Here is a 26,576-nt window from a genome sequence, read left to right as displayed (position 1 = left end):
TTTAGAAATATATTACAGCCATTTTATTTTCACTGTTGGCCAAAGTTCATAATCAAATTAATTTGTACAATTATCTTGGAATACTGACCAAAATAATGATAAAGTGAAGATGAAATCTGAGCAATTTTATTTCAATATGCAGATAATAAAACTTAATAAAACCCATATGTATTACTTACATTAAAACATCACAGTGATTTCAAATTTGAGGCATATGAGGGAAAAACAGTCCCAGTATTCTTATTTTTGTCCCTACTATATAGGCATATAGTCTTGTCTATGACTTACTAAAGACCCTAATTTCTGGTGACAGTAGATTCTGTTTTGCAAAGGACTCCTCATTCCTCCAGGGAAGGTATAATGACAGACAGAAAGGCAGCAAAACAGAGTGAAGTGACTGGTTGGTTCCTTTGGAATTATTGAACTAAGGCATAATAACCTTTCATTTAAAATGAGCATAACAATATAGTGTTTGTTTAAATAATTATTAGAAAATAATAAAATATATCAGAAAAGTTCTATTTCTGGATAAATATTTTCAGTTATACACTATCCTAACATCTTTAGTATTCTTAGAGTTTTTTTCCTCATCATGAAAGCATTAAAAATATTATCTGACTCAATGAAAAATTCTAAATATCAAGAATAAGTAAAGGAAATTTACTTTTTCAAAACATACAGATTAGTTGAAATTTAATGTCCCTTCTAAATCCTAGAGCAGCAGTATCACAGTAGTCTTTATGCTAAACAGAAGTAAAAACTTAGACAAAAAAGGAAAGTCATAGAATGATTTACCTGTGCTTTTGGATGTGTCTGTTGTGAGGAATGCTGAGATTGCTGTTTCTGCTGAAGCTGAGCAAGTTGCTGCCTCTGCATTTGAACTAACTGCTGTTGATGTGTCTGAAACTGCTCCTCTGTGATACCCCCCGTTACTGTGAAAAAGACATTAATTTCAGAAATAAGTAAACCATAAGAGGTAATTTTAAAAATATTCTCATAAAATAATCATAAATCAGAGTAAAAAAGTGAAATGATATTAAACCTTTATAATGAGATTATAAGCATATACAGGGCATATATTATAAGCATATACATTTATAATGCGAATATAAGCATATACAGAGAACACAGTTAAGATGAATCTTTTGAAAAAAAGCTTATTCAAGGGCCATAATGAAGTTTAGTAACAAACTTCCTAGATGTAACTATACTTACTGTTTCATCACTACTAGACTGCAAACTCCATGAAGGCAGGAACAATGCTGTATTCTTCTTTGTATCATCCCCAGTGACTATTACTTCATCAAGCAGGTGCTTGCTAAATGGTTACTGAATTACAACTCTATGATGTAGTTTTTACCTTTTGAGGTTAGTAGTTAATTCTACATTCTGTAAATAACTTGCTACACTTCTAACATTAAATAAAACCACTATGCTCCCCCCAACCCCACCCTCCTTTTTTGGTTAAGAGCTATGATTTCATCAGTGCAGCAAGCTTCTTGTGCAAAAACTCTATAAACCTAGGCAGATCAGCAACTCATCTTCAACTTAAAGAGTTTTTTGAGATTTGCCAAGAACATTTAACAGGCAAATAACCTGTGCTCACACAGCCAGCATGTATCAGAATCCACTACTCCATGCTGCTATTCTAAATTCCCTGTTTAACCAAGGGCAATGAAACAACAAATAAACTATACCTTCGATAATAAAAATAAAGCCATTTAAAAAATGTAAATGGTGCAAATTTGGCTTCCCAAATACTAACAGAAAATAGGCAGCATTTACTGACAAAGTACTTGGATACCATGGCTATTCAAATTAACTCACACTCACAAACTCAATGAATAAAAGAAATCAGATCTAAATCAATAATTCATACAATAAACAAGTTGGAATGTTCTAAAAAAGTGAAAATCCAATCCACTGCTTGATCAAATGTCTCATAGCTACAAAAATAGATGTAAGAAAGGCTAGTGGATCTAAATCAAAAACAAAAAAAATCACCTCCTTCAAATAAAATTCTCAAGATTTTTGTCTGAGGGACCACCTCTGGAAACTTAAACCAAGCAAAACTTCCTGGAAGAAAATGTGCAAATTGTATGTACTTAATGCCTGTTCACTGATAATTAAAACACAAGAATATATATAGACAAGAAGATATATAGATTCTCTCAGAAATGGAATGAGGGAAAACTAAGGTACACAGAAGTTAAATTACTTGCCCAAGGCTATCCAGCTAGTTAGGAACACAGCTGGGCCCAAAATCCTGCCCGCTCTCCTCACCTAAGACTCTGTCCACTGTCTTTTGTACTATACAAGGCTGAACACCCATTTAACACCATCATTTTTAAAATGACTAGACCCCACAAACTTATGACAATATCTACCCCAAAAGCACACGATTAAACACTGAATTTTGTAAAAATATTTTCCATATATATGACATTGGAATTTTTGTTTCACATTTTTTTCTTTATTCCTTCCTTCCTCCTCTTTACTCTTTGACTTGCAATCAAAAAATGAGTATTTGCTAATACTATGTACACGGCACTATATGAAGTACCAGGGGAGACACAAAGAAAAGCAAGCCTTCACTGAAGCAGTATAGTTGGTAAAATGACATACATACATACATCTATGTCTGTATATGTGTGTGTGTGTATATATATGTATGTGTGTATATAAATATATATGCATGTATCTATATCTATATATAGATGTGATATATAAATATAAATGTGTATCTATGTGTGTATATAGTGAAAAGATAAATTTAAAAACATGACAATACATGAAAAGTGACAATCAACACAATTAACTATATAGATTACTATCTACTCAACTTAGGCTAGTACATCCTGAATGCTTGCCAATCATTCCTATATCTACCACTGTCTATTATAAGAATGAGCAACAGCAGCACAAAGCAAAAGTTGTGTGTCTTAGTCTCCATTTTCATTAAAAGCATAGGCTTTTCCATTCCGTGAGTTCTATAGGCTCCAGATCTGGGTCAATGCTATTCTAAAGGGCAGATTTAGAAAATCTAGCCTCAGATTCAGTTGAATCTTTCTTTAATGTTATCACATCTCTAGAAACCTACAATACTATTCTAGAACATTCTCAACAGAATTTTTATTGAAAGATGATGGGAAAACAACTTTCAGGTAATATTTTCTATTTTTTAAAAACTCAGCAATCTGAGATTATAATACTCACTATAAAGATTTAATATCCACTATTTCTGTAACACATCAGTCATCCTTATGAACTATCAACAAAATGATTTCTTCATATCTTCCTTTTCTGGAATCAATGCAAGTATTAACATAAAAACTTTAAAACTACAACAAAAATAAGACTTTTTAAAATTTTAAATCCAGGACCTTGTAAATCAAATGGAAATTTCAAGTATACATAAACTTCCATGAACTTGGGAAAAAAGGTTTGAGAAATAGATAAACATACATGATATAAAAAGTAAACTTTTAAGTTACATTGAAAAACAATACACATAACCAAGGCCTAGAAAGGAACCTAATAAATTTTTAAGAAGTGTATTTGCAAGTGTGTCAACATGCATTCCCCTAAATACAATGCTTATTAGGTCTTTCCACAAACGTGCTCTAAGTTGTCACTAAAAAAGTGAGAAAGTATAGTTTGTCTTCTTTTGAGGATTGAATAAAGTAAGTAGGAAATGAAATGTACATTCAATGAATAACTTTAAATCTAAAGAAGAAGGAATACAAAATACATTTTTATATTTAAGATTTATATTTTAATAGAATTTTTTTGAGGGAATAAATTAGGATATCAATAGAATTTTCTTCTCTTTCCATCTTCTAAAAATGGGAGTATAGTAAAACTTTGCTAATTTGGAAAGAGGATAGAAAACTGAACTCTAACCTCTATCCAAATGATCATAGATTCTACATATATAAAAACTCAAATTGTTTTTAGGCTATCTCTGAAACCTGGCTTTTCTTGAACTAGGAATCTATCCACTTGGGATACTGTATTATTACTTTCCTCAAATTTTATTACTACAAGTAATTTGGGGAAGCGGTGGATCTATGATTTCATTTGTGTAAGGACCTTCTGGTGAGAAAACTCTGTTCAACAATGCATTTCAGCACCTGTTCTTCAACTTTGAGGTCTAGACTAGGTGACCTGTCCAGTCATAAAATCAGTCATACGACTTATGCCAAGAGCTTCTTAACTTTGAGGCTAGCTCTCTATCCTTTATACCATGCTGTCTGTCACTTTTAAGGAAAAAATGCTGAAATCCCTCCTCAGATAATTGCTTGCCAGCTATGTTATCCTAGGCAAGTCATACTACCCCTTGAACTTCAGTTACCTTATCTATAAAAAGAGGAAAAGAACAGCATTGTACCCCATAGGGTTGTGGTGAAGATCAAATAAAATAATATAGGTAAAAGTACTTTGTGAATCTTAAAAACTAATATAAAGATGAACTATTAGTATTATAATTGATAGGAAACAATAATTAGTAACAATCACAAAATAAGATATACACTTTCATCATCCTAGGATAGGAAAAATGAGAGAAAACTCTCCAGTGCTTACTAATCAATAATTCATTAAGAACATAGGACTTAGAGCTGGGCTTTTATGCAGAAATTTACTACTGGTTGTTTTTTTTTTTAACTATTCTTTGATATTCTTTCCTACCAAGGCAGCAATAGTTGGAAATGTTCTCCACTCCTACCATTACAGAATGATTGCTTTTAAAGTTTCTTGGTCTTTAGGTATTGCCCATTACAGGATAACAGAAGTTCCAGACTGAGATAGAACCTCAGAGATTGTCTAGTCCAATTCCTTCATTTCACAGGTAAGGAAATCAAGATGCAACAAGGATATGACTTGGCCAAGGAAGTTTATGTAGTAAACAGAAGATTCAAGCTTCAAATCCAATGTTCCTTCCACTACAGCATGGTTGTTTCCCATGCTAAAATAACTCTTTTATCAGGCAGCATGCAAACGGTCACTGTCTTAAGATCATGGCTGCTCTTTTCAATGGGCATTCTTTTGTTAGTTTTTTCCCCCAGAGAAATTTATGCCACTTGCCATAATATTTCTATTTTCTTTTAGTCAGCTTTATTTTGCTGGGCACGGCTTAAAGACAATCAAAGTAAAATATGTTTATTACATATCTGAGTACTAAAACCCTAATTCACTAGCATTTGTATGGATGTCACAGCAACTGAATTACTAACTACTAGCCTGATAAGGAAAGTGTAAAGGCACTAAATGATTAAGAAACACAAATACCAAAAAGACATTCAAATTTGGATGTTGGCTGTCTGATCATGTTAACATGTTTACACTATTCCTTTGCAAAGTTTTACTAATATAAGCAATTTTGCTTGTGTTACCAACATGAAACCACCTGTATGTTTCATGTTAAAATTGAAATTGAAATTATATGACTTACACCCTATGGCATAAAGAGAAAAAATTCTCTATGGGAGAAACTAAAAAAGTGATATAGGTTATGTTTGAGGTCTTTAATCAGTGTCATATCACAGGAATAATGAAGCAATTCTATTTTGTTTTCTTTCTACTTTAAACTACTGTCATGATTACCCATTTTGGTAAGTGAAATTACATATTGAGTTTTTACAGAAGTAGCAGCATCTAGTCAAAAAACTGCCAATTAAAATGGAAAAGGTTTTCCCCCCATTCTGTATCCAAGAATTTGCTTGGGATATTGCACTGAAGACATACCCATCCTAAACACATCAGACCCTATACTAAGCAAAATGCAAAAAACATTCCCATATATGTTCATGGCATGGATCAACCAATTTAATTAAATACTGGAAAGCTGCTACACTTCTGAAACAATATTAAATCTACATTTATATACTTCATCGGAAAAGGTCAGAGATCCCTTCCAGTTTTAAATCTGTGATCTTATGATTTCTTTCATGATTCAAACTATAACTCAAAACTAACAAAAGGGTATTAGCACCCCAGGTCACTTACAGAGTATATAATATTTTATTCTATTTATTTTTTTAAAAGTCCATGTCTTTTCTCACAATACCTCAAGAAAATATTTTTTTTAACTTATACTAAAGAAATTTAAATAATTTCTCCCAAATCCAAGGCAGAAAGGGCTATAATATAGATCTTGTTTCTAATTTTCATGCTAAGAGTTTAAGTTCTAATTTTCAATGGATGACATGTTCCCATATATTATCCTAAAATTTCTGAAATTAAAAACCTGGAAATAGCTATTCTGTATGAAAATTTATCCTATTTTTAAAAGATCATCCTCTCCTGGAAAAGGCTGATTTTATACCTCCCTTGATACTTCTTCTAGCAGTTAACTGTCAGGAAATATTTCTTTTCATTGACTAGAAAAAAAAATCTATCTTTTTATATGCCAATATCATAGGAATGTTTTCTACCTTAAATGTACTTTATATTAAATTTTATTCTTATTTGCCAAAGTCATTTGGTATTCTGAGCCCATTCTCCAAAGCCTTAGATACCCCTTCATCATCTAGCTGAAAGATATATTTAAAACAAACAAACAAAAAAGAAAAAAGCATTTCCAAGACAGCTTGGTTTAAATGCAAATACTTACTGGCTCTGGGACTGAACATGTTCCACTAAAAAAGGACTTTGCATTCCTTTAGTCAGTTTTAAACTAACTCAGTCTAGACCAGTTGTTCTTAACCTTTTTTGTATTATGGACCCTTTTGGCACTCTGTTGAAACATATGGAATCCTTCTCAGAATAATGTTTTTAAATGCATAAAATAAAATACATAGGAAAAGGAAATACAAAGGAAACTAATTATATCGAAATACTGTTACTGAAAGGGGTAGCTAGTGGGCTCAGTGGATAGAACACAGGGTCTGGAGTCAGGAAGACCTGAGTTCAGATCTGCCCTCAGAAACTTACTAGCTGTGTGACCCCAGGCAAGCTATTTAACCTGCCTTGATTTACTGGAGAAGGAAATGGCAAACCACTCCAGCATCTTTGCTAAGAAAATCCCATGGACAGTAATGGTCCACAGGGTTATAAAAAGTTGGGACACGAATGAACAACACTTATTAAAAAAAAAAGATTTGTGAACCCCATGTTAAGAACTCTTAGTCTAGTTCAGGGGTGGGGAACCTACAGCCTCGAGGCCACATATGGCCCAAGTGTAGCTCTTGGACTGAATCTAAACTTCAGAGAACAAATCCCCTTAATAAAAGGGTTTGTTCTGTAAAACTTGGACTGAGTTAAAAGGCCACACTCAAGGATCTTGAAGGCCACAGGTTCCCTATCCCAGGTCTAGTTCAAGTTTACCAGTTTAATAATAGATATCATTTTATAGTACAGAATTTCCTACTGTTGAAACAGATATAACAGGGAGAGAGGAAGGATAGTGTAGTGTAGCACAAAGTGTGTTGAAGTCAAAGAACCTGGGTTCAAGCACTAGCTATACTACTTGCTGCCTGTGTGAATCTGGACAAAACAGAAATTCTCTGGGGTTCAGTTTCTCTGTCTATAAAATAAAGGGGTTAGAGTATGAGATGATTGCTAAGGTCCCTTCCAATTTAAAAACTATGATCCTATTATACTAATCATTGACTTTTTTTTCCCCTGGATTTACCAGGCTTGTCACTATAATAGGATAGTTTGTGTTAGACATTCTTAAAAAGTAATGGCTATGCTAACTGAGACCAGTTTTCTGTTCTCTATGGAGTGTTTACAAATTTATTTTTTCATTAAAATATGGTCACAAGGATAGAGTCTCTTTACTGTCATAAATAAGACTGCATTGTTTGGCTCAATTTCAAACCTTCTGGTTCAGTGTCAAGAGCAAGGCTAAAAAAATTACTGAGCTAATGTGAAGGCCAATTCACATTAAAGGTTGCTGATTCCTTAAAAAGGAATTGTAATATATCTGTTACAGATAAAGACCAGAGTTCAACTAATAATAAAAAGTAACTGGAAGAAGAGAACTAGAAAACAAACTGGTTCTGCACTATTTTTTCATGCCAAAAACAAATGGAATATTTGGTTCACTGAGAACCTCTACATAGTAATAAAAGTTCTGCCCAGCTCCCCCGCTGCTCCCTGCCCATTTAAATAGTGAGTCATTGTTCCAGCCTACATTTGTATACAAATATATCTATGAACACTGGAGATAGGGTCTGGCTGGGAGCATAGAACACTCTAGCAAAGAAGGCAATGCACCATATCCAAAAGGAGGTCCCAGGACCCACGCAACAGGAATAGGTATCATCTGGCAGCTTTGTCACCCGCTACGTCAGTCCTGGGTCAAAGATTCAGAGCAGACTGAGAATGGGACTGTGCCCACAATGTCATTACAGGGTAAAGAGACCTGAGGTATATACCAGAAATTCAGAAGCAAGCAGCAGCTGTGTGACTCAGACCCCAAGAGCAGAATGCAGTCTCAGTTCCAGCTTCTAGATTAGCCTGAATCCTACAGAGGAAAAACCAGGGTAGGAATCCCAGACCAAAGGGAGCCCAGAGATCTGTATTTCTGAACCAGCAGAATTTCCTAGGTGGCTGACAAAGGCTGAGACCAACAGCAGTTTATTAGTGCTTAGACTCAAACTCAGGTCAAAATTTTGCAGTGGAAAGGGGGGTGGGAGGGTGGGTAGAGGGAAGATGATCATACTTTGTCCTGAATCAGACCATTTCAGGGGCACTGGAGGCCTGCAGGTCCCCAGCCTGAGCTGAGCTGTCCCTGAGGTCCTGGAAAAACACAACTCAATACCCAAAAAAGCCAATGACAAGATCAGCCTAGACCTTCCTTCCAGAAGTACTCAGAGTTTAGGCTTCACATAAAGTCTGAAGTCAGGAAGTAAGCTGGAACAATGAGCAAACAAATAAAGAATCCCACATTAAAAAAAACCAAACTATTTTTAGTGACAAGGACGCTTAAGACAGAAGCTTAGAAGAGAATGACTCCAAAACACCTAAAGCAAAGCCTCAAAGAAAAACACAGCTTGGCCACAAATTCAACTAGAATTCCCAAGAATTTAAAAACTTTCTATAAATGAAATAAGAACACTAGAGGAAAAAATTGGAAAAGAAACAAGAGCTATGGAAGAAAGAATCAGAAAGAGAATTATCAGCTTGGCAGAAGTACAAAACCTCGTCCAAGCAATAAGCTCCTTGAAAACTGAAAGGGGACCAAATAGAAGCCAAGTATTCTATGTAGCAACAAGAAACATTAAAACAAAATCGAAAGACTGAAAAACTAGAAGAAAATGTAAGGCATCTAAAGCAAAACAACTTACCTAGAAAATACATCAAGGAGAAAAAATTTAAGAATCACTGAACTCTCTGAACAACATAACACAACACAACACAACACAATACAATACAACATCATAACAAAAGCAAATAAGCAGAGGCAGCTACATGGTGCAGTGGACAGAGCACCAGCTCTGGAGTCAGGAGGACCTGAGAGTTCAAATCTGGCCTCAGACACTCAACACTCACCAGCTGTGTGACCCTGGGCAAGTCACTTAACCCCATTGCCTAGCCAAAAAATAAAAAAAAGGCAAAAAAAGAGCCTAGCTATCCTTTCTAGAGACTGTGTAATGTGAAAAGAACATGGGACTGAGAGCCAGGAAGCCTGAATTCTACTTGTCTTTGCCACTGAGTCATTGTATAACAAGCCACTTCTCCTCAGTTTTTTTTACCTATAAAACGAAAGGGTTAGACTAATTGATCTCTAAATTTCATTCTAGCTCTAATATTCTATGATCATAGTACAAAGATGGTTCCAGAAAAACTTCCAGTACCTTACTGATCTTATACTACACATACTTATACAATGCTTTATACCTATGATTAATAATTAACAGTGTCCTATGTTAAGGCTTATAAAATGCTTTCTTCACAGTAACTCTATAAGGAATATAATGAAAAGTATTATAATCATCATTTTCTGGATCAGGGCACTGAAGCTCACAGAAGTTAAACTACTTGCTCATAGTTAATGGCTCTCCTGTCAGCACTGCCATTCAGACCTAGGTCTTCTGAATGACTCCAGTGCTCCATTCCCTACAGAAGGCTGTCTCTTCTGTCTAGTATTACCTTAACTTGAGAGCTAAGGAAACTAATTCTTGGAAAAGATTAAGTGCTTGAGCCAGAAATTACACCTGGGTGGGTCTTCTGACTCCTACTCCAATATGCTTTCCATAATCCAAAGTTTATTTACCATTTTGCCGGGCCAGTTTGTGTTAAGGGGAAAAATAACTTACTCTACTGAATAGTAAATGGCAAAAAAGCTTATAGTTGAATCTCCCGACAAAAATATAACTTGCTACATCATGTCATGCAATTATAGTAGTATGCATTAGCTTTGTAGTTCTTGAGGGAAGCACAAAATCACACTGTTTTTAAGATATAGTACATATCATCTAGAAGAAAAAAAAATGGTTGTTCTGTCTAGTAGGAAAGATAAAACCTCTATTAGTCTATGATGCATTCTTTCACTTAAAGAAACATTAACTGCTGAGAAAGTTGGTGAAATTTACATTTCCTGAAAAGCACACATATACACACAAACATATGTGACATTTATAATTCTCAGTTCATGGTGGTACGCAATTAAATAGTACCTTAGAACTTTAACGCTAAATGTTACTTTTTCTACAGCTCAAGTAATCTCTTTTTCCTCTGAAATAGCATAGTAGCACTTTATACTTATCTTACTACACATTCAAGTCTATCTTACATTGCTGTTATTTGTAAAAAACTAACAGATGAAAGCAGTCTGCACCAAGAACCCTTGATCATCTTCCACTACACCAGGTTTCTTTCTCAATTAGGCTGTAAACTCTACAATGCCAAGAAGCTTGTCTTATTTTCCTATGTATTCTAACACTGACTAGTATACAGAAAACATTTAATAAATATTTGCTAGGTTAGTACTATGCAGGTTTAACATTTATTAGAAATGGACACTGCTAAATAACTGGTAAAATTATTAAAAGTATGTTCCCACAGTAAATTGCATTGTACTAAAAAAATACTAAGCTGCATTTTTCTGGCATAGTATAATTTCTTTACAAAACAGAGTTATAATACTGGTTAAACCTGATTACATTAAATATCCTTGTAAGACCAAAGCTTTTCAAGCTCTGCTAATGGTGATATTATATCGAAACACCATTTGATGTACTGTGGAAATTATAACAGTCCCTTGGAATTCAATGAAAGTAGATTTGACCTGTATTTAAAATAATACACTATACCTTCTTACTATATTTAGGTATTTTAAAACAAGATTGCATAAACCAAAGGCAACCTTATATCATAAAATGAAGCATGCCTATTTCAACTTCAGAATCTTATTATTCACTAAGTATATATTCAAACCTTAGGTGAGACAAGAATAATTCGTGAGGGTTTAAAAAAATTTGGACTGGCCATAACTTTATTAATTAATGGACTTTATGTACCATAATGTCATTTCCCCCCCTATATTCACTTAGGAGGGAAATAATTAATTTGAAGAATAATGTGCCTACTTTAAATTACTAAAATCCAATTTTTCATGAACATTTTAAAAGAAATACTTCTCCACCAAGTTTTAAATGTAAGTAGTTCAATGATAAATGATTGAACCCTACTGAGATCAAATTTCAAGCTAAAATGATTTAAGTCAATTTCAAGCAGTTTAATATAATGTTGCATACTAAAATGCACCATCACGTTAATAATTTAAAAATACAGGTACATATATGTTTCACAGAAACACAGTATTCCCACAGTATAAGGCAAGCCACAACTACTATAATCTCTGGATATCATACATTATTTACAATGTACATATCATAAGAATATTAATAAATTACACATACACATGTCACATAAAGAGGTTATCTACAGATGAAACAAAATTCAAGTTACATTTTTGAAGTCTTTGGATACCATGTTATTTACAAATGTACACAGCAGGTATAGTAAAATAAAACTGAAGAGCATACAGCTGAGCAACGTCTGAAAATTAAAAAACACTATTCAAAATTAGGTCAAAGGAGAGAAAATACTTCAAATAAAATTACAATCTTTTGCAGATTTCAAAAAAAGCATGCAATTTTGGGGGAATTAAAATATAATTTCTATGTTACTCACAAGGAGCTACATTCTGCTTGCAAATTTAAGCAATGTAGTATGATAAAAAGTTAACGGAACCCCAACAAACAGGTCAAAAGTATCTAGTTGTGTTGAGCTCCATGACTGGTTCTCCTATAATGGATCCCCGCTGGACACTACTGTATGCTGCTATACCAGGTAAGCATACTCAACACACAATTCATTTTGAAATCATAGCTTATAGTACACGTTAAAATGATTGGTCTCAATATGCTTATTTTTTTAATCTGGTTTGAACAGTAAAAGATAAAGGAAAAACATGGATCAAAATAGCATTTTGCTAGTAAGTAGGATTCAACAACTATATCTTTATATGAATAGTTTTCTTGGTACAAAGGAAAATGCAAAAATAAGCAAAGAAATATTTTAAATACTGGTTTGGAGCTTGTATTCCTTCAACAAGAATCATTATGCTAATACTGTAGGCACCCACTTCAAGCTCCACAACTCACATTCTTAACAAATTGATAGCCTACCTGATATGCCATTCCTGCTGGTGTTCAATAAAGCTACAGATGCTGCAGAAACTCTTTTATTGTTCACAGTCTGCCCTGGTTTCCTTGAGGTACATTCTTCACTATCACTGTCCTGTAAATTTAGTAGCCTTGGCTGGAAACACTGTAGTCGACATGATCTGATATTGCTTAGTATTTCAGAAAGGGACAGTCTGTTTTCACAATGTTTATTGGAAGCATTGGTCCATGAGAAATTAGAAGAAAAGTCTACAGTTTGGGAAGAGCTTGAAAAACCATTCAGCATTTCAGGGTCTAGCTGTTTCAGGACAGGGTCATGTTCTGTGGATATCCGGTCCATTATGACCCTGAAAAACAATATATGATTAATTACTAACTATAAGAGCTTCATAAATATTTTCTTTATTTTTCACTGCCTGAACAGATTGAAAACAAATAGTTTACCTTCCACCTCTGCCAATTCTCCTCCTTGCGAATCCTATACATCTTCTTGGGACAGTAAGAGTTGTAAGGCAGTGCCTATATCTCAACTTATCTAAATCTGCCAGTTCTGAATTGTCATTTGAATGGTTAGTTTGGTCCAAACGAGGCTATAACAAAAAGAAAAAAATAAAATGAAACATATAGACTAAGATGAGAAACAGTCAACAGTATGTTAAAAAAAAAAAACCTAATTTTAAAAACCTCTAAGTTTAGTAGCATTTAACAACCAAAACCTAAACAAAAGGTTGTTCTAAGCAGCTCACTGCATTTTTTGGACAGCTCTAAGTATTAGAAAATTTTTCTTTATCTCCAGCCAGATCAGCAACTTCTGAGGCACCTAGGTGGTGCAATGGATAGAGCTCAGGCCTTGGAGTCAGGAGGACCTGAGTCCAATCCAGCCTCAGACACTTAACATTTACTAGCTGTGTGACCCTGGGCAAGTCATTTAACCCTATTTCCTAGCCACAATTAAAAAAAAAAGACCTACAAAAAGACCTACAACTTCTGCTTATCATTTCTACTTTTGCGTTCTTGGGCCCAGTACAGTAGAACAAGTGTAATACCTCTTCCACAAGATAGATCTTCAAATATGTGACGCTAAATATCTCTTCCCCTCCCACCCACCTTAAATCATCTTTTCAGTAAAAACATACCCAATTTCTTCCATAGATCCTTATAGTGAATGGTCTTAAATTTACTTATCATCCTGATTCTTCACACTGGAATAGCTCCTGCTTGTGGGTACACTTCCTAATATATGCCACTCATCCCCATATACATTAAGTTTAATTAATGAGAAATGTAATTACACTAGTTTTCTTGGTTGCTATACCACACTGCTCATTTACATTAAGAAATTCACAGAATTAAATGAAAAATGCACTTACTAAAAGCCTCTACTTTGGGCTAATTATTTTAGAAGATACATATTTTTAAAAGACTAAGATGGTTCCTGATATTGAGGCCAAAGTTTGGGAGTAGTGCTATCACCAGATTATAGATGTCGTGGTTTAGGAAACTAGACAGAAAAGAATTTAATTTATAATTTATAATAACTAGGAATAGTCCTTGAAGCAGTAGCATTGGTCAAATTTAAGCTTTCTATACATTTACCTTCAAAACAATGATCCAACCAATTGCTTTTCAGTTCCTATTTCCCTTCACTAAAAAGACTAACCTCCTGTTATCCTCTGCCTTCTGTTCCTTTAAAAAATAATTTTTGTGTTACTGCTGTGGCTACCTCAATAAACAATTCCCAACTACTATCTTTTAAAAAATTTTAATAGGAGAGACAAACATTATGTGTGTGGGGCTGAAGATTACTGAGACTGACTGATTTTTCAAAAAGCACTTGAGAACTAGTCTAACTACCTTAACAGTCAATCATACCTTAAACATTAATTATATTACTTAAAATTAAAGCAACCAGAATTTTGGGCTGACTGGCAGGTTTTTTGCATCTTTTGTATAATTAATTCTTTGGGGTTATACTAAATGTATTTCAACCATTTTACCTGTTAGCACAAACTCAACAACACATGAATTTTATCTAAATACACACACACCTTCAATAGACAAACTCCTGTCTAGTTAAACCAATTAGCTAACCGAATGACTAGATAAAATACTGCCATGTAACAGCTTTAAAATTACCATGGTCACATTTGACACCCGAGTGGATATGCAGATTAATATCTTGCATAAGTCAAACAGTTTTCCAAAAGTGAAATGTTTTAAAAGTATATTGATGCTTTTTGTTTATGAAGTCATTTTTGAATATATAATAGCACTACGCTCACCCTGAATTGAACCCTAGAATTGAAATCTTCGATAAATTCTCCGCAGCCAATAAATCCATAGTTAAACCAAAAATGTAATGAATATAGATGAGAATCCACAAATAAAAGTGCCTGATGAACTTAGGAATGACTGACTTACTATTTTTTAGCTTCTCTTCTTCACCCAGTAGTTGCTAAATAAATATTGCTTACTAACATCCCACTGCCAGATCAAGAGAATGGTACCCTGATATGATTCTATTCCAGTTCACAATACCACACAAAAGTAAAATTCTTACAGCAAAATACTGGCATCCTGCCCTCCTCCTGAAAGCACAGGGACCATCAGGATCATTTTCTTCTTCAGGTTCTGAAACTGGTGATGGTACCTAAATGGAAAACACATTTCATTTTTAGGTAAGAATTCATTTCATAGTTCTATCTTTAAATATTTCTAAAATCAGAATTCTGGCCATAAATAATGATCACAAATTATAAAGACTTCATTTCTTCCCAAAACATTATTTAAATGCTATTATTTTGGTTTGAAATGTCATCCACACTCTTCTGAAATCTCCCAGATAAGTACATCAAGAAAAATAAAACATTTTAAGACATGTGATTATTTCTTACTAGCCTGAATAAAAACCTAGTTCATCTCAAGTGACTGGTGCTCTGTTGTTGTTGTTGTTTGTCCTTTGTTCTGGAATAGGACCATGACATCAGCATGATGATGTCATGACCTGCTAGTGAATTGGACTTAAGTGAGGGAGGGCTGTGCAAAGTCACCAGCCTCATTCTCTTCTCTGGAGCCATCTGGGTCCAGTGACAAGATATAGACTTGGCTGCAATAAGAGTATTTGGCCTTTTTAAGCTAAGGTCTTTCCCAGATCTCAATTTGACTGAGGAAACTCTCATTCAGCGATTAAGGCTAGGTAAGAAGTGAGCAAAGAATGGCCTCTTTACCTATTAAAAAAAAATTAATCTGGGAAGGGAAGACCCTGAGGGTTTCTATCCAAAACAGAAACAATTGCTATTTACATTCACTCTGAGCCATCAGGACCCAAACAATGACCACTAGTGGGGCTTGGGCTGAGACCTACTGTTGGCCAATCAATGTAAGCCAGAGTGAATTGGGTTTAAGGAATGGTCCTTAAGAAAGAAATCTAGCAGTGAACCCCCAGATATCTTGTAAGGCTTCAACCATCAAGATTTATACTCCTTTGGGCACAGCTGGTGCTCTGTAGGGAGCAATTTATATAGAATGGGCTATTTTTATATAGAATGAAGTGAAGGGTGTCAAAAAGCTTCCAGGCACCAAAATGTTCCTACCACCAACTTCCCACAGTTAATGACCTTTAGAACCCTTCTTTCAGGGTGACATTATCTTCAAAAGATTCCTGTTAAAATATGGAGTGACATACTGACTTTGCCACCTGTTAATGCACTGCTTTGTGAGGTACCGTGAATGGAGGGTTGACTTTAGAATATGGGAGACTTGAGTTTAAGTCTTATCTCTGGAACATTTTAGCTATAGGATCACAAGTAAGTCACTTAGTATTAGGCCCCAGGCAACTGTCTAAGACTATAAATTACAGACAGGTTGCCCATCTCTATGTTGGAACATATTTCCACACTGCTGAAATTAGAGGCTTAGCCTCGGCCCCATCCAAATTTAAACAGACAAGCTAGTATACAGCTGGGTCCTAGAGACACAGGACTGAAATGAGGAGTGGGAAAGGGCTGAGAATGAAAATGTAGTCTGTTGGTTTACGTAGTAAAAAGCAAAGAACTAAGGGCCCAAGTATGGCACAACGGGTTCTTGAGGAGCTCAGAGGAACAAAAAAGACACAGGGAATATGTTAGCGAGATAAAAAGCAAAGCCAAATAGGGAGCCCTCAGAGAGGGGACACGGCCAATAAGGCACTAAACAAAGAATCTGAAGGCCCAGGGTTCCAGGATCAGCTTTGCTAATGTGTGACCTTGGATAAGTCACAAACTGTACAGTATTCACATCTTTAAAATAAGTTAATTAGATGGACTAATACCCCTTCAAGTTCTAACATTTTGTGACTTTCTAACATATCCAAACAAATGTACTTTAAAATGTAAATATTTAATAATTTTAACAACACCTCATCTATCCAACAATCTCACTTGCCTAAAATACAGCCAAGCACCAGGAAGTAAGCAAAAAGAGGCCTCTAAGCAGTTAAAATAGATGTAATAATGTATATGCACTGAAGCTCATGCACATTATTCACAAGAGAGCTCTTGGCTCCTCATTAAGTATTATTTACTCTTACTTGACACAAAATTCGTGCAAACTTGGCTATCTGGTTTTCAAGCCCACAGATGAGAAGCAGAAAATAAGGAGTCTGTTAAGGACTGTGAAGCTGATAGCAAAAAGAAGTGACAGCTGACAAAAAGGTTTTAGATAGAAAACCTACAAAAAACACAGTAACCTAGGGATATTTAACATAGGACAAATGGTCCTGTAATAAACAAGTTGTCAAGGAAAAGTTAAATTACAAGTATACATCATTTTAGAAGACAATAAAGTATATAATACATTTTAAGAATTATATCCATAATGGTCACAACGAAGAAGTTTGTCACTTAGAAGACTATCAGTTATCTGGAAAAGTTATTCATTTGCAACACCGATGTTAGGAAAATGAGGCATTACTGTATCATATTTGCTTGAACATTTTATCAAAAAGCTGTATTCCTACCTTGAGGAGGAAATCAAGAAAAAAAATTTTTCCCATATAATGTTACCTTTTGTTTTGTCTGCCACTCCACCTTAAAAAAAGCAATTATGACTTCTACCTGAGCCTCCTAAAAAAAATTAAAGAACATTAACTAGTTGAATGTGTTTCTTTACCAAAGCAGGCAAAGGATTAAAGGAGCAACAGGGGAAATATAGGTGCTTATTTTCTGGCTAGAGGGAGGGAAAGGTGCCTCAACCAGCTTGCCTGGGAAAGAACTACTGTAAGTAGCACTGAGCAGACTCAGTTTGAGAAGAAAGGTATCTGTTTGAGGTGCTAATGTACCTCCACAACCCCATGGGGAGCCAGTGAAGCAGTGAGCTGGGGCTGCAACAGCTGCCTGGTTCTTCTTCCCTGGGGAAAAGGGTACTTAAGCCCCAAATCTGAAACTTGAAAGGAAAGGAAATCCCAAATGTGAGTATCATCTTTTCAGTCACTTTGCACATTATCTCTTTCTCCTTCTCTTCAACTACCCCCATCTCCAGTAACCTCTTCTCAGTTCTATCTTTTTGTTCTCCTCCATACAAGTATCTATACAAAGGAGCTATTATTAAGACTCTTCCCTAAATCCCTACACAAAATGTTTATTTCTTGTAAAATTTTTCAGGAACCAGAGTAGAACAAAGAGGAAGTGATGTCAGGATCTACAGGGCAGGAACACAATTCTGGGTACTAGTTCCAGTTCTTACAATAACAATATGGAATTTGGAGTCATGTTAAATTATATCTACAAGTTCTAGATAAATATCACAAAATCAAAACACTTTAAAACAGTTACTACTAATTGTTGTTTAACTTTGGGTGATTCATTGTCCTTGAAAAACAGAATCTCAAAATATTTATTAAAGGTTGCCATTACCAAGAGCCAGTGATTTGTGCTACCTTATATTTAGAACGAATTTATGATGAGAAAGAGTAAGAGAGAAATTATGTGAGTAAATGTAGTTAAGCAGAAATAGTGATTCTGAGATACACTAAGCATGAGAATATTATCATACTAAGTAACATCCATGTACTATTCAGCCCTGTACTCTTATCTAACAATGAACTCAAGAGATGTTAGGGAAGGACCTGGCATCAGTGGTAAACAGTTAAGGATGTACTTCAAACTGAGATGTCTCTCAGATTTTCCTAATTCATTATGAATCTACCACACACAAATTTATCTAATACTTCTTGAATCCATACAGCCAGGCTGAAATGCACAAACAAGTTATATCTTAAAAATTCATTTATTAAGTTTGTTATTTGCATAATGAAATATGTTTTCCTACAAAAACAAATTATAAATAGTTGTTAAGTTTCTAGGCTAACCCAACTAAACCTATTTAATCCACTGTGGTACTGTGCTGTAGTCTGTCACAACGTTTCTAGGGGTAAATGTGTTTAGCATTTCAATTTGATATTTCAGGTGACACTTGCTCAGTATAGCCCTTACAAGTATGAAGTCCATTTTTTATAGTTCAAGCTACCTTCCAGGAGGTGATATTGGTAGCAGAGAAAAAGTCAATAGACCTGCTTCTAAGAAAGTGACCTAAGGATTATCAGTCAGAAGCTGTCTAACAAACAACACCTGATAATCTCTGGCCTGCAGGGTTAGTAATTAACTACTTTTCTATTTCAGAATTTCTGTGGTAGTAAATCACTGGTATTATCTAGTGAATTCAATTCAATTCAATTCAATTCAAAATAGGATGGACCTGTAATTTCACTAGCATAAGGAAATCCTAGATGAGGATCCTTCTACCAAAGCATTGCAATTTGCAGTCTTAGAGCTTTACTTAGGATTGTTATTTGATAAGGATCTCACAGCCAGTATGGGATTTAAAGCAAGGTCCACTACTCTATGTTGCCTATTCTATGTAAAGCATTAAACATAATTATGCAAGAGCAGCTTAAAATGTACTTTAGATCAAGAATTAGCATGAAAAAATGTCAGCAGGGTTTAGCAAACCTGAAGATTCAATATAAATCAAGTTATAACGCAGTTGGGGGGCAAAGAGGCAACACATCTACAGTAAGTACATTGACAGTTCTACTGTACTCCAGACTAGATCAAATGAGATTAATACTTGTAAAAAAAAAGTGCTTAGCACAATGCTTGGCACAAAGTACATTCTTAATAAATGCTTACTTCCTCATTCCCTTTCTTTACGCTGATAGACTTCACTAGCATTGTCTTCAGTTCTGAGCATCCCATATTAGGCAGAACATTAAAAAACTATACAGTATGCCCAGAATAAGGTAACTAGAATAATGAGAGAACTGAGGAGTATGGCATAATAAAGCTGCTTCAAGGGGCAGCTAGGTGGCACAGTGGATAGACCTTTGGCCTTGGAGTCAGGAGGACCTGAATTCAAATCCAGCCTCAGACACTTGACACTTAGTAGCTGTGTGACCCTGGGCAAGTTGTTTAACTCCAACCACCTCACCAAAAAGCAAAAAAAAACAAAAAATAAAACAAAAATGATGCCTCAAGAATCTAAAGAAAACACGTAAGCGGATGTCACGATATGAAGTGTTCTTATGTGAAAGAGGGATTATTAAGACTTGTTTTTTGTAAACCCAGAAAACAATTTTGCTTTGCAGAGACACAGATAATGGCTTGATGTAAAGAAGAAACTTTTGATTACAGTGGTTGTAAACTACACACACACACACACACACACGCACACACACACACACACACACACACACACACACCCCCCAAACAAACAAAAAAACAGAACAAGCAGCTTCTGGAAGTAATGGATTCTGCTTTCCTGCACATCTTTTCAAACTTGAGAACCATTTATTTCTTTCATTAAAAAAAAAAACTTTTAAAAAAATTTCTGTACTTAAAAACCACCTTCCCCACCCCTTGGCCCCCCCAAGGGTGTTTTCATATGTACATCAGAACAACAACAAAAAAGAAGTCTGGTATACAAAACTGTAAATCTTTTTCTTACTGTTTGCTTTTATTATAAGTATATAATAACATTCAATACTTTGCTTTCAAAACCATGCTGACTTGTGCTTCCTTCTGAACTGCCTTATGTTCTTTTCTGTATATCTACTCTCCATTCCCTGCTCCCATTTAAAAGGGAGGGACCACTCTTTTAATAACCTAGTATAGTCAACTAAAACAAATTCACACAGGTGCCAAGTCCAAAAATGTATTTTTCTTCTGTCTACACCTTGCAGCACATCACCTCTATCTAGAGGTATATAACATGCTTCATCACAGGTCCCATGGAGATGTGGTTGGTCGTTGCTCTAATCAGAGTTCTTAAGTCTCTTAAAGTTGTTTTTCTGTATGATGTTGTATAAACTGTTCTCTTGGTTCTGCTTACTTCACTCTGCATCAATTCACATTTTCCAGGATTCTCTGAAATTGTATCTTTTATCATTTCTTATGGCACAATAATATTCTACTATATTCATATACCATAATTTGTTCAGCCATTCTCCAAATGATAGGCAACCAAAATCATCACTTTTCCAGTGCTTTGTTTGTTTTTTCTTTCTTTCTTCAAATCTCTCCTTCAGGATCAGGAAATTTGCTTTGCTTGTTCCTATTACTTCTCTCATATTAACCTCTCTTCTATCTCCACCTATTTCCCTGTTGAGTTTGATATATCTCTGTGGGTGTGTTCAACCATCCTTTGTTCAATTCATAGAGCCCCTTCGAATTGTTCAAATAAATTTACCTTTTTGAGATTCTCTGGTCTCTTGTATTTGTATTTCAAAGTTCCTACTCACCTTAGGTCTTTTCACTGGAAATGCTTCAAAGTATGCTATTTCTTATTAAAGGTCCATTTTTCCCTTCTAGGATTATGCTCAGTTTTGCAGGGTAAATTATTCCTGGTTATAAGCCTTTTACTTTTGGTTTTTTTCAAATATTGCATTCTAAGATCTCTTCTTGTTTTTGGTAGAAACTGTTAGGTCATGTATTATCCTGACTGTAATATCTTGGTACTTGAATTGCTTCTTCATGGTGGCTTACAGTACTCTTCTTTTTGATGTGGAAGCTTTGGATTTTGGCTATGGTATTCCTGGGATTTACCATTTTGGAGTTCCATTCAGGAAGTGATTGGTGAAGTCTTTGTTTCCACTTTGCACTTTGGTGCTAAAAGATCTGGGATATTTTAATTTATGATTTCTTTAAATAAAGTATCCAGACTTTAAAAAACAAAATAAATTATTTCAAAAGAATTCAGTAACTTGCAAGTTATTTCTCCTTAACCTCTTTTCAAGATCAGTTGTGTTTTTTATATCACAGCTTACATTTTCTAATTTTTAAATTCTTTTTATTTTGTTCTCTTTCTTTTTTTTGTCTTAGTTTTTTTCATATTTTCCTTTTACATCACCTATACCTCCTCTTATAAACACCTTCTAAGACGTATCTCCATCTCTAGGAACAAAGAATTTTTTAATAAAAGGAAAAATGGGGAAAAGAAAAAATTCAGCCAAACAGATCAATATAGTTTAAAAATCTGAAATTATATGCAATGTTCCACACTCATCAGTTTTTCTGATTGCTCTTCTTTCACTTTTCTTTTTTTTTAAAAAATTCTTTGTGGTAAGAAATAGCACTGTGGAAGATGGAATAAAAAGGAGGACAAACATATAAACAAAATGTATATTTTTTAAAAAATGTTCCACACCCAGATACTTCTTTTTCCATAAACAAAGGAATAGGAGAAGTATCTTCTCATATCTCTTCTTCGGAGGTGAAGCTGGTTTTTTATTATTCTTCAACATTCATTTTCAGTGGTTTGGCAGTCGTTTTTTCCATTTACATTGTTGTAACCCTTGAGTATACTGTTTTCCTGCCTCTGATTGCTTCACTTTACATCAATTCATATCAGTCTTTCTATGCATCTCCGTATAGTCATTTCTTGCAGTACAGTAACATTCCATTACACTCATGTACCATAATTTTTTTTAATCTGTTCCCCACTTGATGGACACGTAATATATTTTGTTTCCTTCCTTTTTCTCTGCTACAAAAAGTGATGCTATGAATATTCTGGTGCCTGCGGAATCTTTCTTTTTGTCAACGACTTCCTTGGGATTGTATATCCAGGGATGCAAACTTTGGGTCACAGAATGCAGACATTTTAGCCACTTTAAATGGAAAATTCCAAACTGCTTTCCAAAACAACTACAAACACTAAGAGCTTCACCAACACACCAGTGTGCCCATCTTCCCATGAGCCTTTTCACCACTGACTATTACCCATCCTTTGTCTTCATCACCAATTTGCTGAGTGTGAGGTAAAACTTGAAAAACTTGCATTTTTCTTATTAACAATGTCTTAGAGAATTCCTTCATATTGTTAATAGCTTGCAACTCTTCTTTTGCTTAGCTTAATCATGTCTTTGATCATTTGCCTCATGACATATGATCTTATTTCTATTAGTTGCTTCTACATTTTAGATACCAAACCCTTATCAGAAATATTGATAACAAGGATTTTCCCCCCAGTGAACAGCTCCCCTTCTTATCCTAGCTATATGCATTAATTCTGTTTGTGCAGAAAGTCTTTCAATTTCACAGAATCAAAATGTTCAATTGTATCTTTTCATAATTGTCTCTATTACTTGTTAGGTTAAAAAAAAATTTATCTCCTACCCATAGATGTGAAAGGTCTGTTTCTCGTCTAGTGATTTTAATGATATAATTTTTAATATTTAGGCTGTATATTCATTTTGAACTTATTATGGAATATAATATAAGTTATTTATCTAAGCCTAATTTCTTTCAAACTGCTTTCTAGTTTTCCTAGTAGTTCTTCTCAAATAAGTAGTTCCTTCCTAATTAATTGATGTTTTGGAGGTTTATGGAACACTGAGTTAAGTACCATTATTTCTGATTCTCACTTTTTAAAGCTTTTTCATTAATTTACTTTACTTTTTAAACCAACCCTACTGCTACTTTGTTCTATAGTTTGAAGTCTCAAAGTGCTATTCCCTCTTCCTTCCTACTTATTGATTCTGTTGATGGTCTAGATCCTTTGTTATTTTAGATGAAACATTATTATTTTATCTACCCCAGTGATGTATCCCTTCAGAACTTTGATTGGTATAGCATTAATTCTGTAAATCAATTTTGGCAGTAGTCATTTTTATTATATTGGATATTCCTTTAGCTTTTTAAGTATTTTTTTAAGGATCCTTTTGTAACTGAATACACAAGTATGGAATATGTTTTAGTAGAATGACTACCAAATATTTTATGCATTGCATAGTTATTTTGAATGGGAATTTTTCTATTATTGCTTCTTAGACTGTTGTTACATAAAAATGCAGGTTTTGTGGGTTGCAAGATATAAAACAAGTAGATTACAACTTTTGCTAAAACTATTAATTACCTCAGTTTCTTTGCTTGTTCCCTAGGATTTCAAAACATATCTTACACCTTGATGTGATCAATGAAAGAAAGAATAATTTTGTCTACTATTTGCCAATCTTTATGCTTTTAATTTCTTCCTCTTCTCTCACACTGCCATTGTCAGCATTTTTAGAACATCATCAAATAACATCGGAGTGAAGGCACCATTGCTTTGTTCCTGTATTAATTGGAAAAGGTTCTATCATATAACCATTGCATATGATTGCTTTTTTGAGATAGATACTTCTCATGTTATAAGAAAGGACCTCTCTACTTTTAACCTGTAAGATATTTAGAATAAATTAGCTCTTTTTCTTTTTTGTATAATAATGTTGAACCACTTACATCCCTTTCTATAAATCTAACTTGGTCAAAATGAATGATTTCTTGACTAAATCACTGTAGTTTGTTTCAAAAGAGTTTATTTAAAATTGTAGGTAGTAGGACTATATTTTGAGTAGCAACTGTTCTTTAAAAATGTGACATAATTCTCCTGTAAATTCATCCCTCCTCCTCTTCCCCTTCCATTTTGGTAGCTCCTTCAGAGAGGGCTCTATTTCCCTTTCTGAAATTGTATTATTTAAGATCTCTCTTTGGTATTCTTAGTTTGGGGGATTTATATTTGTGTATATAATCCTCCATTTCTTTTGTATTCTCAGTTTTGTTGTCATATAACTGTGCAAAATAGATTCTGCCTAAGTCTTTTTATTCTCATGCTTCTGTTGTGATTTCACTTTGTTTGATTTTATTTTGTTGATCTATTTTTCTACCCTCTTCTTTTTAATTAGATTAGCTAAAGGTTTATCAATTTTTTTAGTCTTTTTAAAGAACTACTTAGTTGTACTGCCTTTTGGTTTCAATTTATTTCTCCTCTAATTTTCAAGATTTCTCCTTTTATGCTTAAATTTTGTGTTTATTTCTTGGGTTTCTCATTTTTTAAAAAATGTATAACTAATTCATTAATGTCACCTTTTCTTTTTTGCTTATGTATATTTTTAGGCATATAATTTTTTTCTCAGGATTGCTTTGGATTTTGGAATTTCTTAGATTTACTATAATTCTTGATAGTAGTTTATAACTTCTTGTGTTATTCATCTCTTTAGCCTTAGTTCCCAAATTGGTGCTTTGGGTCAGGGCCTGGCTTTGCCCCATACTGTATTTTTGGGTGGAAGTGGTAGGCCCTGCTTCATTTAATCTGGATTACTATACTGACCATTTCTCTGAGGTTCTAGAATGCTATATTTTTAGAGTTTTCCACAGTACCTCTGGACAGTGGCTAGGGACCTTGAGACTACTCAATGCCATTCCTAGCCCCTTCCAAGGTCCCTGTTAAAGAGGATGAAAGCCCTCTCCTCTAACTGCCTCCAGAAATAAAGTAGGGTACAGGATTCTCTGACCATTCTCTGCTGCTGAGGGAGGCTACCATCTTGTTTGCCTGCTCTGGTGTTGGCTTTTCAAGCAGCTCCTTTTCCTATCTCCTGTGGAGTTCTTGGTGACATTTTGTGAAGTTCTAGGGAGAAAGAAGTCTGTTACTATAGTTGCTGATTTTATTTCTTGATCTTTATTTGGTCAGGTGGAATTTTTAGGTTTTTGACGGGATAGATATGTGGGAGCTAGGCTGGTAGCTGTCTTAGCCATAAGTTCTTAAGTTCCACTTCTCAGTTATTTTCTAAAAGGAATTCTTGGTCAGGTACAGGTTAGACTAGATGACTTCTAAGGTACCTTCCAATTCTGAGATTCTATGATTTGAAGAGCTGGAAAACAAAGGGTTTCTCATGTAAATGAGCTGAATCACTATGGATTATTAGGAAGGGTACCTTTCCTTCTAAGTGTGTGTGTGTATGTGTGTGTGTGACTTACTCTACGTGGCAGCTCTTGACATGGGAAGATACTAAGAAGCTTTGTACTTCGCTGGAGCATGATTGTGGAAGAATCATTTGTCCTTGTCTTTCCCGGGCAAAGAATCTAGGACTTTATATAAACAAGGATTTAGGGTGAACTGACCAATGATGAGATAAATGCCAGAGAACATATACTTGTAGGAAACTTCCTATTAAAGGTGTACCAAGGGTATGCTTACTTATGAAACTTAAGTCTCAAACAAGTGGTATATGGATAAACCACAAGGACATTTCTGAGTCCAACTGACTCTACAAATGCCTTCTTTCTTTTTTTCCCGCCATAGACCCAGGGATTTAAACTTAATGCTCCTCATTCCATAAATTTCAATTAGTGCTTTTGGTCAGGATCTCTCTATACCTTGGGCACTTTATAAAAGAATGAAGTTTCATAGTTTTTCTCCTACTTGTCTGTTCTTGAAACATGCACGCTAATGTTCTGAGGTTTTCTAACTATAAGTTTTACCTCTACTAACAATGAAGAAATAGAAGATGGGGAAACAGAATAAAAGCAAAAAAGAATAGGTTAAATGGGTGAAATGTGGGGAAGGAGGGGGCTGAGGCAGTGAAATTAGGTGAACAAATGTCATTAAGCAAAATATCCATACCTTTTTATCATTTTAAAAGGTATA

At 34.6% G+C, this 26,576-nt stretch overlaps 1 protein-coding gene across 3 annotated transcripts in view; it reads right to left on the bottom strand.

Moving 5' to 3' along the window:
• EPC2 (enhancer of polycomb 2) overlaps positions 1-26,576 on the bottom strand; it is a 179,342-nt gene that overhangs the window by 5,628 nt on the left and 147,138 nt on the right. For all 3 annotated transcript variants that reach the window (XM_020984745.2, XM_020984746.2, XM_078146839.1), the window contains 4 exons: positions 15,199-15,288; positions 13,083-13,228; positions 12,642-12,985; positions 796-932 (listed from right to left, as the gene is read on the bottom strand). In XM_020984745.2, the coding sequence (XP_020840404.1) occupies positions 796-932; positions 12,642-12,985; positions 13,083-13,228; positions 15,199-15,288 (717 nt within the window). The remainder of the gene's footprint in view (positions 1-795; positions 933-12,641; positions 12,986-13,082; positions 13,229-15,198; positions 15,289-26,576) is intronic.

Source organism: Phascolarctos cinereus, unplaced genomic scaffold (assembly GCF_003287225.1).
Source record: "Phascolarctos cinereus isolate Bilbo 61053 unplaced genomic scaffold, phaCin_HiC Scaffold_726;HRSCAF=1367, whole genome shotgun sequence".
In the NCBI taxonomy this organism is placed as follows: Eukaryota; Metazoa; Chordata; class Mammalia; order Diprotodontia; family Phascolarctidae; genus Phascolarctos; species Phascolarctos cinereus.
This window is presented reverse-complemented; position numbering and strand designations above follow the sequence as displayed.